We start from the raw sequence: 12,574 nt of genomic DNA on the forward strand, positions 1-12,574 counted from the left end.
AGTTGTAGGGGGAAGCTAGAATCACCTGGCAGTGAAAACCATGGTTGTAGATGACTGTCACTGTTGAAGTGAAGTGACACCCCAACCACATGTGCAAAAGTGGAAAAAGGGGATGTAGATTACACATGCTAAGTGTCTAGTATCTGTACTAAGGGGACAGAATGGTTATGTAGGCTGAAATCAATGTCTCACAAATAGATAAAACAAACTTGGGTACACTGCAGTTGTGAAACTACAATAAAAAAGAAATGTGGGAGGCAAGAGTTGCTGGGCAAATCAAGTGCTCACATTCTGTAGGTGTAAGTAAGTGTTATGTAATTCTGACACTGAGAAGATTATGCACAGTAACATTTAAGTTTTCAAACTCTGGGAGAATGCCTTGAGCTTTGAAGCAGTACAGTTTGATGCCCTACTGTGGTGGGCCCAGATTCACACTTCTTTTTCTGTCTTCTTTGTTAATGTGTTCCATAATAATTATAAGGAGTTACCATTTTCTTTGATATAACAGTGGTCACTGATGTTGGTGCGCTTGTAGGATATTAAGGTTTTCATGTTTTTCTGAGGGAGGTGGGTGTAGGAGCACACTGAGGCAGTGTTGTTAATATCTGAATCAGAGAATCTAGTATATGTGTGTGTGATATTTGAAATCTGCCCAAGATATATTTAAGGCATTTTTATACTTATAGTAATGAGCACATGAATCTGCCAGCAGTAGTGATTTAGTGACCTTTGTTTTTAAAATTAACACATAAACCTGTATATGTTTCACTGCAGAAGGAGTTTAGCCATGGAATATATTTAGATCAAGATCATTGTATCTGCAGTACTAATTCTAAAAAGAAAGGAGCCAATTTCTTTCTGCTGCATGTCCTGATCAGAGACAATTAGAACACCACATGAGCAAGAGAGCAAGAGGTTATTTCATTCTAATATTCAGATACTATATTCACTTCAACAATAACCATACTATGGGTGTTGAGTTGTGAAGAAAAACATCTTATAGACTGTTAGTGCTCTAAAAAATTAAGAATTCTCTCCTATGTGGCATGAACAATTTCCAGTACTTCGGTAATTTTATCATTAATGAATTTTGGTATTTTACACTACTATACTTGTGCAAAAAATCTTATCTAGATAACTAGAAAAAAGGGCATTAAATTAAAATGTTATTTTTTTAACAAATGATTTCTGAAAATTCAATACTGTGAGCTATATAAATATAGTACCTGTTGAAAAGGATAATGTGTCTGTAGCATTCTGCTCAACATTGTGTCGTCAATAAAGCAAATACTCAATTGCATGCTGACACTTTCAGAAAAATACTCAGAAATTTAGAAAAACTTTCTGTGGCCATGTTAACTGTCTACCACAGGTAGACATGGTTAGCCACAATGAGGAAGAGCTCATTATCGACTAATGTGATTGTCTCTGAATCGTCAGTAATTACTAGCATTGCTAAAGAGCATTCTTCTCCAGTAATTATACAACTAGTGGCCTATGCATCACACTGGCACAGGAAACTTCCTTCAGTCACTCTCAGACATGGCTCCTTATTGAAATGTCTGCACTTAAAATGCTGAGTGTTGACAAGCTGAAAAAAAGGACTGAAAAACACAGAAGAAGAGCGAATCTTGAAAATTGTTCTTCTCCTTTAAACTTCTTTTTTCAGGGGAGCCAAGCCCCCGCACCCCAAAACTTATATATATATATATATATATATATATATATATATATATATATATATATATATATATATCCACAATCCATTTCAATGTTATTATCTTACTTCTGCAAACTGTAACTCAACCTACTGTTTTATTCTAGATATAGTTTTAAGAATTGCACACAACACTACAGACACAACCTCAAAAGTGTCTTGCGTAATGAAGTAGTGGCAAGTTGCATGTTGTAAGTCTTCATGTCAACACAACAATTCGGTTGACCTTTAACACAGCCATCATACACGGAACTGTATAAATCAGTATAGTGATGAAATAAATCCTTAATCTAGTCTTCTTTTTTTGCTTTTAATAGAAGGTCATTCTTACCAGATTGATCAGAATATCTGAATCCCTCTTACAAAAATGACATCTTAATAATTTGTTGTCTTATACACCATATGCTTTTTAACCACCTACAAATCAACCTACATGCAGTGCCAGCTCATGGTCAAATGGGGCCCTAAGCAGGTTAATATACCAGCCCCCCAAGTCACTTCAGTTTCACATTACTTGACTATCTGCCATAAACACTGTTCAAACCTGTCAGCGTTCAAACTTCTTTACTTCTACAATGACTACAGTGAGTGGATTTAATTTAAACTTTTATTTCAAATTTTATAGCACAAACAGTGATAGTCATTTGCTAAACATAACAGTCTCACATTAAAAACAGACTTACCATGGGCTAAAGTATACTTCTATTCTCTTGAAACCTCACACTCATTGAAAAATGCAGTGAAACTCACATTTATTGAAAATGCATCTGGCCAATGGAGATTAAGTGTACATTGAGCCATGGGCTGTTTTCAGACAATGGGCCCCCAATAATTAGGACCATTCATACATGCATGTATTCTTGAGTCATCTTTCTGATTGTTTTACATTATATTTCTTGCTTAGTACAGCAACATTTGTTAGAGTATATTTTAAAATTATTGTTTTGAACATTTTTTAATACTGAACAGTGAAGCAAAATGTAAAAGTCCCCTCAGACTCTTGCCACTATAAGCCACCAATATCAATACTCAGCAATTATGGCCACTTTACCAACTGTATACATATCATATGTCTGACTGTGATAAAAATGACCACAGTAAAGCATCCCAATTTACTTTACAACAATCCATGCTATTTCTAGATAACAGTTCCTGAACTAGATCAGCTGTGCAATAGGGACTGGCTGGTAACCTTATACGTACTAGGTATGCCGTCCTGGAGACCATTAAGGAGCCTGACCCAAGTTCCAAATTTCTCCAAAGCACTTTGGTTATGTGACTTGCTCAGTGTCACACAGTAAGTAAATGAAGGTGGAAAGATTCAAACCTTGCATCCTTGCTACAGGAAGCAGCTTAGTAATAAATTGGATCTGTAGTCCTCTGTGCAAAGTAACAGAGTAATAGTTTTAAACTAAATTGTCTGGCAGTTGACTTAGGTGGTTGAGAAGCTATTAACAAGCTGTTTCCTCTGTTCCAGTGGTACAAGGATTGATTCCCTCAGCCTCCATTGGCTAATTATATGATTCTGCATAAGGTATTTAACCAGACACTTCTCCCAGGGTGAGTCTGAAAATTATCCGTGGAAATTGGTGCTCTTTCCTGAAACACAAATAAATGTCAAAAACCCTTGCAATCAACAATACAACATAATGGATGCTGAAGATATACAGTTCCACCCTTTGCTGTTGCTGGAGGTTGTAAAGAAGGCACTGCAAAAGTATATTATTAAAAAGCCATATTCAAAGGGGAGGGGAGTATTGGAATAATGGTTTAGGTCTTATCCTTACAGACACAGGATATAGAGTTTGATTCTGATCTCTAGCTACTGGCTACGCTTATCAAAATCTGTAAAATGATAGCTTCATATTTACGTATGAACCTTACTTATATTTAGACTATATTACACAATCCAGTCCTATTAATGAATGAATTTATACTTGATTGCAATGAATACAGCAAAACAATTAAAGACAACATAAGTGGTACATCACCTTTTTTTTCAACAACCCACAAGTCGTACAAAAAATCAAAAATATTATTGCATAAAACACATAATGCCTATACCGTGTACATGATTTGTATTCAAGAACATCCCTACCATACTTTCTGTGCTTTCTCCTCACTCAGAAAGACAACACTAAGTGTACATGTAGTCTCCACCTTGTGGTAACCTTCCTGAATCCCGCCTGATATTTAAGGCTGCAAGAAAATGAGTAAGAAAACTAAAATAAGGAGGAAAGGTGTGAGTTATGCTTGTGTTGTCTGTTCACAAATAATAGTGCACACTTAATGCAGGCATCAATGAATGCCAGGGACTGTTTTTTTTGGGGGGGTTACATGCTTGCAGAACACCTGCACCTCAGTTTTGACCTATATATATATATATATATATATATATATATATATATATATATATATATATATATATATATATATATATATATATATATATATATATATGTTCAGTCATCAAAAATAGCTTTTCTGAGTGTTATCACTCAATACAGATTTATCCTGCTTGAATGACTAATAATGCTGTATTGTTGTACCATACATGTCCAGGGTGAACATGACCAAATCCTGGAGAAAAGAGGCCCTACACAGGGTAGAGATTTAGGCCCCTGCCAGCTGTGTCAATTATCTCTTTACTTGGATGTCTCTCCTCAATTACCATACATACTGTTCAAACCTGTCACTGTACATACTGTTTTCTTCTTTACTTTTACAATTATCACAGAGATTTAGATTTTATTTAAAACGTTTGTCTCAAATTATATAGATAAAACACTGACATCCATTTTCTAAATAAACCAAAACACTCTCCCGTTGAAAACAAGACTTAGCATGAGATACAATAAACTTCTCTTTCCTCAAAATTCACATTTTGTGAAAATGCATCTGGCAACCCATTAAACTATAAGACACATGCTGTGATTTATACTCAGATAGTATATTATGAAATACTAATAAGCATCTATGTGAAGGGGAGAAATTCAAAAGGCAGATGCATAGCACATTTGCTAACAGCCTGGGACAACCCACTGGACACAAATGCCTCTTTTCAGGAGTAGCTTGGGAGTACTGTCTGGTAAAGTAACTTGGCAGTCACATAAAAGACAAATGAAGGCTGAGGGAGTCAAGCCATGTACTACAAGAAGCAGCTGTTTAACAGCTCATAGCCTTACACATCTGCAGTAAGTGCTAGACAAACTGTTGTTGTCCAAATAGAAAAAACAAGCTAAATTAAAATGTATTTCCAGGGGAATATTGAGGATCCTAGCTCAAATTGCCATTGCCCCAAAGCACTGTCTGATTAAATTAATTGCTGAAGGACAGGGCATAAATCTGATGCAAAATCATAGATATTCTGCAAATCTGGAGGTAGATAAGAGAAGCACTGTAAATTGCTTAAGAAATTAACAGAACAACATGTTTTGCACTGTGTGCCTTTTGGCATTTCTGCAAGCATGGCAGAAATAAGATTTAATGCCAGTACTAAACTTTAATTAATACATGTGCTGCATGACAGATTAAGGTAAACAAGAGATTTGCACCTAAAAACCCATTTGACCATGTTGTTCTGTATTACATTAACTAGGACACCTAGTTCATAGAATTTTTATCAAATATCCACACAGTGAAAGGCTATTAATATCCAAAGGAAAAAGAAATTAATTCTGAAGATGGTCTGGAAGTATTAACTACCCAAAATGAATATTGGAAAATGGTATAATGGCCATGTAGTAATAATGGAAATCCTTGCAATATGATTTTACAAAAGCAATTTATTATTTCATTAGTGTGGTAACCTGGAAACTGGCATTGCTTCAGCTGAAGAACGTGGAGAGATTGCTGTTCAGGATGCCAGAGCGAAGCTTGCAGATATGGAAGCTGCTCTGCAGAAGGCCAAGCAAGACTTGGCAAACATGCTGCGTCAGTACCAGGAACTAATGAATGTGAAGCTGGGTCTCGATATAGAAATAGCTACCTACATGAAACTACTGACTGGAGAGGAGGGCAGGTAAGCAACAACTTCTATGACTTCTTATCATTTATTTATTTTCCACTGTATAAATGCACTGAAGGAGAAGATGAACAAATCGCAGGGAAATTAAGTACATTAATTTAAACCATAATGTATACTAAGAATAGTTCATTTTGGGGCCTTTTCAACAACTTCGTCATAAAACATAGTCTTCATTAAGAAAATAAAGTATAAAAAATTAAATACATTTCCACTACAATATTCATTAGCCTTGGAAAGACAAAATGCAGAACTACAAAACTGTTTCATTGTGAGTCTGAAACAATACTTTTCAGTATAGGATTTGCCATTTTTTGAAATTTGGCATACTTTTATGCAGAACATATATATTCCATGAGATTACCAAAAGTGTATTTACTTTTGCTACTGTATAAATGCCTATTTGACTGAATTTGCTTCATCCATTCTTCTGCCTTGCGTGACAGTACAGAAATAACAATAAAAAGATGTTACAGCAACTAGCAACTCTTTGTAGAATATGAAATTGTTATTCACTCTGTAGTATTGTTTGTTAATTGGAGTAGTTTATTGAGAAGGACTCATTTCAGCTATGGCCCAGAAAATACAGAATATAGGACTGTTTACAAAATCCTGGCATATACTAATACATCAGGACTGCCCTGTAGAACGACCAAGTGTATATTTACAAAGAGTATACTGTCATACAAATCTGCAAAACAACAGTCAGTCTGTCATTCTTTTGCCTGTAGCTCTGCCACAGGATATTAAAGTAGGAGGTAGAAACAGACTGGCTGACAAAGGTTGAGGAAGATCAGAGAACAGCTTTAAACATTATGGAGATTGGAAGGTATACAGGAAGTTTGTAAGTAAGAGTTTGCTCTTTTATTGAGGTAGTTAGAAAAACTGTGCCTAAATTCATTGTTATTTCGGTACAGATTTCTCCATGTCGATGCATATTCTACATGATATAATATACTAACATATTTTGGAAATTTTTGAGTTATCTCTACACTCTGTAATTCACGGGATGCCTTCCACCTGTGTATATGCCTGTATCTTCATGTTTCTTCTTTTTTTATAGGTAGAATGAGGTAGAACAGAGAAATATTGAAACATGCAATTAAGAAAAATGGGGAATATGTTATAGAGGTGCTAGCTTAAAGGGAGCAAGAGACAAAAGTGAATATGGGGTATGACTTTTTTTATACAAGCCATCAAATGCAAGAATAAAGAGTTATGAGAAGTTAAGAAAAATTTAACAGTTTCTGAAAACAAATGGGAAGACAGTAGTGAACATTACCATTAGCTTTCTATTTCACCCTATATGTAGCAGAGAGAGAGAGAGAGAGAGAGAACTCTTAAAATGCATGAATGAAATGGGATAAGAACACAGTCTATCCAGGCTGATAAGCAAGAGATTTGGTCATCACCAACATGAAGTGAATGATGAGTCTGAAGGCAAACAGCTTGTAGTTTAAGTATAACACAATGTAATTCACTGCCCTTCAGAGTGAAAGGAAGGCCTTGTAAGTAACACTGGCTGAGGATTAAAGGACTAAATGAAAATTATGTACTTACCATAATGCTAGATCTGTGTTGTCTTGCTGTCTGGTTCATCTTTTGGGTTAATGGATCCAATCAGATACAACCTTGGAAATGTGTTTGGAAGCTGTGAATCCAGGGCTTTGACACCTCCTCTACCCAGAATTCCATCAGTTCCCCCAAAGTACTTCAAATGTAGTTTGCCTACTCACAACCAATACATTATTCAAAATGCAGTATAAACAGGCTAGCCTACAGTATGAGCTTAGAAAAAAAAAACAGGAAATGAAATAGCAACTATGGCTGCTCAAGGACCAGGTGGCAATTTTGGAAGAGGGACAAAGGTAGGGATGTTGAAACAGGTAGAAACAAGACAACCCACATCTAACATTATGGTAAGTACATAACTTTCGTATCCAATGTTCTCTATTTTCAAATGATTCAACCTTTGGGACAGATTCCCAGACTACAAAAAGCACCTGGGTGGGATCAAAGAAGGATATTCCTGAGAACGATGGAGGCAGAAGATTTACAGGAACTAGATTGTACATCTAGCTTGTAGTGGGAAACAGAGGTGTGATCAGTACACCAGGATGATGCTGCACAAATGTCATCAATAGCACCCTGCTTAGAAAAGCCGTAGAAGAAGCTGTCATGCCTGTAAAACATGCCTTTGTTTTTTGTTTAAGGACAAACACAGCTTTTCACACATGAACATTATGCAATCAGAATGCCAATGAAACAGAGAAACTTTTGATAAACTTTGATCAATTTTGGCCTTACAGAAGGCAAGAAACGATCAGATTTTCTTATATCTCTAGTTCTCTATAAATAAAATCTGAGTTGTCTATGCACATCCAATAAATGCAAAGTGCACTCTCCTTTTTTGGAAAATTTTGGAAAGAAGCAAGTAAGAGCAAACTAATGTAGTAGGTGGAAAATTGCCTCAGCATCAGAGTCTGTGGTAAGTAAGGTGTCAAAGGGTTTGTACTGGGCTTGGTGGTGATGAATTTTATATTAAACATCACCTGGACACATAAAAATATCATTAGTTTGTTTTCAGATATCACTAGAAATATAACATCAGAAACAAATCAAAGATGTGTCTTTAAGAAGGTCTTAACAGAGTCAAGGGGCAGCTTGAATTAGTAGTCTGGTTTTATTGCGGAGAAGAAGAAAATATTACACATAGATCAGATACACTCCTGGAATGAATGCAAAAACAAGTGTTTCTCCAATGCTGGAAAACTGAGGGAAGACAAAGATCAGAAAGACCTTGTTATATCAAAGCTAAAAAATGCAACATTGTGGGGGAAAATCAGAAGTGAAGATGAACACAACACTAGGGTGCAATTCAGGAATAGCATCTACAGGGGAAGGAAATAATTTTGTATACAAAACATGAGGTATCTCAATTGGCATATACAGCCAGTGTTAGGATTGGATCTCAAGACAGAGAGCAGAGTAATGGATTGGGCACAGAGGTAAGACAAAGAATTAGTGGTGAGATTTGACATTTAGTGTATGAGGTAGAAAAAGATAATCTGTAATAGAAAAAGATGTGTGGTACAAAGAAGGAAGAGACACTAATGCTCTTCCACAAGCATACACAACTAGAAACATACTACTATAGTCATACTGTAATTCACTTATTTGTCTTAACAAATTAATTTTACAGCCAGTTCTTCTACCACATATAACAGGTTTACTTTCCAGCCAGTCATCCCTTTGTTCTAAATGCAGAGCTTCTAAGCATCATAAATATTATGTGCCTTGTTTCTGGAAACAGTAACAGTGTCAGTGATGCAGCAGGTAGCTCAATTACTTTGGGTGCAGAAGGTTATGGGTTCTATTTCCACACCAGGTAGTTGGATTGCTGACCATACCTCTCAACTGTACAGATTTTCGCAAAATGTCCAGATTTTTGCCTCATATTTTTAGTATGTTCCTCATAAAATTTTGGTTTTCTGGCAAATCATTGAGGACTTAAGTAAGAAAATAATGATAGACATTTGAGTTTCAGACTTCATACCCTTCATAAAAATCTATGTCAATTTAAATCTGTTATTCTATCAACTTTCTAAGTTTATAAGAGCAATATTTAAAAACTGTCCCTATTTTTGGGCATTTGTCCCCCAATTATTTATGGCTTTGTCCAGATTTCTTGCTCTAAGAGGTTGAGAGGTATGTTGCTGACACAGCAATGCAGCATTAGGGGGTGCTGCACTCTTGTGTGTGTTGTCCTTTGGATAAGATGTTAAACAGAGGTCCCTTCTAACTTGAGGTGGTGGAAGCTCATTTGGAGGTAAAATATCCAAAGGTACCTATTGAAAAGAGTAGGGGAAAATCCCTCAGTGCCCTGGCCTAATTTCCCAAAATAGTATCACGTCTCTCCTGAAAACAGCCTAATGGGCTAATCATGTAAACAAAAACTAATTAAAAATAAGTAAACAGTCAGTAGTAAAGCAACAATGAGCATTACACATTTTATATAGGTGCCCTTTCCATTTTGCATGAAAATGTTCAGTTTTTACTTTTGAATTGTCAGTTTTAATTCTAAATGCCCTTCTTCTACAGCGTCATTGCATAGGCAATGCATTCTAACCAAGAGATTTCAGTGTGTGCTCAAGTAGACAGCTGCTTATTATTTCTGTTCCTTTAGTCAGAACAATACCGAAATAATGACTGCAGCCCCTTGTATCTCATTCTGTTTGAGATCAGAACTGTAATTAATAAATGATATAATCTTAATATATTTAGGAAAAGAATAATTAAAAGCTTTCTGTAATATTTTTATTTATGCCAGTAGTTTCTTTGTGTACCATTTCAGAGAATTCTGTGTTATTACTTCAGAAATATTTAGTAATCTTGAGATTTGTATTTTTGTATGTCTTGAAAGATTTTTTTACTGACTTTTTATTTTTTTATTTTTTTTTTGCAGGATGGATGGAACATGCTTGCCGGAGGCTAAAGTACTCATTCAGTCATCAACCAGCACAGTGAGCAGTGGAGGAGGATTTGGAAGTGGAATAGGATTTGGAATTGGAGGAGGAGGAGGAATAGGAGGAGGAGGAGGAGGAATTGGAGGAGGAGGAGGAATGGGTGGCTTTGGTTCAGCTTCTGGAAGATCTGGCAGTGGTGGAGCTGGGCGGGTCAGTCTCAGTACTGGAGGAGGGAGCTCATCAGTACGACAGAGCTCAACAAGAACAGTTCAAGCAACCAGATACTAAGAATTAAACCCAGGTGCCTAGGAAATACCCATGCATGGCACTAACATGTCTGCTCTATAATCCTTACCATACAACTGGCTATTGTTTTGAGGAATATTGCATAATATGCATTAGCCAAGACATTAGGTAAAAAGGAAGAAAAGGCCATATTAATTCACTTACACAGTTGTATTTGCAAATATACAAGGTAAATATAATATTATCTGGAATATGAGATAAAATTGGTAGTTGCATCAGTAACACTGTTACAATATTTGGTTTAGTTGCATTTTTCCCTCTTTGCACTCCACTTAGTAAGATGAGTTGACATTCCCGTTTACTTATTAGCAGAAAGTAGGGCTATAAATGAGTAGGATAATATATTACAGAAAGTATGCACTGCCATGGCATTATGAGATATAATTCACTAAAATTACACCAGCATTGTTATAGAGTTCTTAATGATCTTTACAGCAGATGTGCAAACTAAATCCATCAGTGAATTTACTAACTAGTCAGGAAAGCCTGGGAGTTTTGAAACTGTGAGCCAGTATTTTAGCAGCTACTTCTACTGAAATACAAGCTTGCAGGTTTCACATTTCCCATGTAGTTCATGCTCTTTCTCTCTACATATCATCTTATGACTTTATAATAATAATGTACTGCTGGGTAAAATTAGCATCTCCCTTTTATTTTGTTTTTAAAGTGAAGTTAACAGAGACAATAGCAGCAGAATAGGTAGAGCACTTATTATTCATTAGGTATCTTTCATGTTACAGTAACAGTCATACCGACTCTATAGAGTAAATGGTATGTTCTGTATATAGTGGGTTATTCCATACCTAGTGTCAGAAATTTCTAAAATGTACATTTTTCAAACTGCCGGGATGATCATGTTTCTCTGCTTGCATCACTAGGAAGAGGTTTTATTATTATTTTTTTTTATTAAATATGGTCAGAAAATGAGTACTGCAAAATAGATCACCATTTCTAGAATCATAAATGGTCCTTTTGTAATTAAGTACACCATTTCACAAACAAGTCATACTATTCTGTGTTCTTACTCCTTAAAAAATCAGCAGTATGTTGTTGCAGAAACGTATGTATAAGTAGTATTCTTCCATGTAATTTTATAACAAGGAAAACAAACCAAAAGTCCACAAAGGTCTGATGAAGTTCATTGTATGAAAATGAATGAAAGCACTAAATAAAAGTTATGGAAATGGTTGAATATAATGGCATATGAAGGTTTTTTGGTGGTTGGCAGACTCCCTTCTAAGTAATGTAATGTTTTGTGGATTTTTGGTATTTTTCCATGGTTGTTATTTCACAGTATGGAAACAATGCTTAACTATTAACAGAGCTGAGTACTGTTTTCTTTAAAGGTGAATTTATATGTCCTTACTGCAGTATTTCGTTTAGCTGTATTTTATTTGTCTATTAAAGAAAGCTGCAGAGAGGAACAAAACTACCTGTGGTTCTATTGCTTTGTTTTATTTCTTCACAATAAAGTTTACTTTACACTACTTTCCATGCCTCATTATTTGACAGCAAATATTCAGAATCATAGCTAAATTTAAAATGACTTGTTAAGAAGCATTTATTGCCACCTATTCATCCACAATTTGAACATCACATTCTGTCAGAACAGAAATGAGATGTATTCCACACCTGTCTGATGTTTCTTATTTAATCACTGGTCATCCATTTTGATAGAATTGTTATTCTGGTAAGTCAGTTCACCATTAAAACTGTGTCAGATAAGCAATCACTAGGAAACCATTAGACCAGCATTTATTTCTGGTTCAAGTGATCATGTGCTACCTCCAACACAAGTGGAGTATATTAATGCTGCAGTCCTACAGACCATTCTACTTGGTTTCCACTAATTAGTTTTGTACACAAGTGCTCACATACACCAACCAGTAGAAAAGCATCTATCACAGCTGTGATTTATGTGTACATGTTTGTCAGTGACTGTGCAGTGAATGCAGATGTACAACCATACAGATTTCGTTCCCAAGCAGCAAAATGAAGAGATCTTTGTTATGCACTGGACATAGAACATATAATTGTTTCAGTTTGTCAAAGGCACAACAT

The 12,574-nt window shown here is 35.6% G+C and overlaps 1 protein-coding gene across 1 annotated transcript in view; it reads left to right on the forward strand.

The window, feature by feature from the left end:
* LOC122811778 (keratin, type II cytoskeletal 2 epidermal-like) overlaps window positions 1-12,000 on the forward strand; it is a gene marked incomplete in the record, with an annotated part of 49,841 nt that extends 37,841 nt beyond the window's left edge. The window contains 2 exon segments of the mRNA XM_044083838.1: window positions 5,518-5,738; window positions 10,207-12,000. Of these exon segments, the coding sequence (XP_043939773.1) occupies window positions 5,518-5,738; window positions 10,207-10,495 (510 nt within the window).
* Between the last annotated feature and the right edge of the window lie 574 nt (window positions 12,001-12,574).

This window comes from Protopterus annectens, chromosome 9.part0 (genome assembly GCF_019279795.1).
Source record: "Protopterus annectens isolate FY-2018-M chromosome 9.part0, PAN1.0, whole genome shotgun sequence".
Lineage (NCBI taxonomy): Eukaryota > Metazoa > Chordata > Ceratodontiformes > Protopteridae > Protopterus > Protopterus annectens.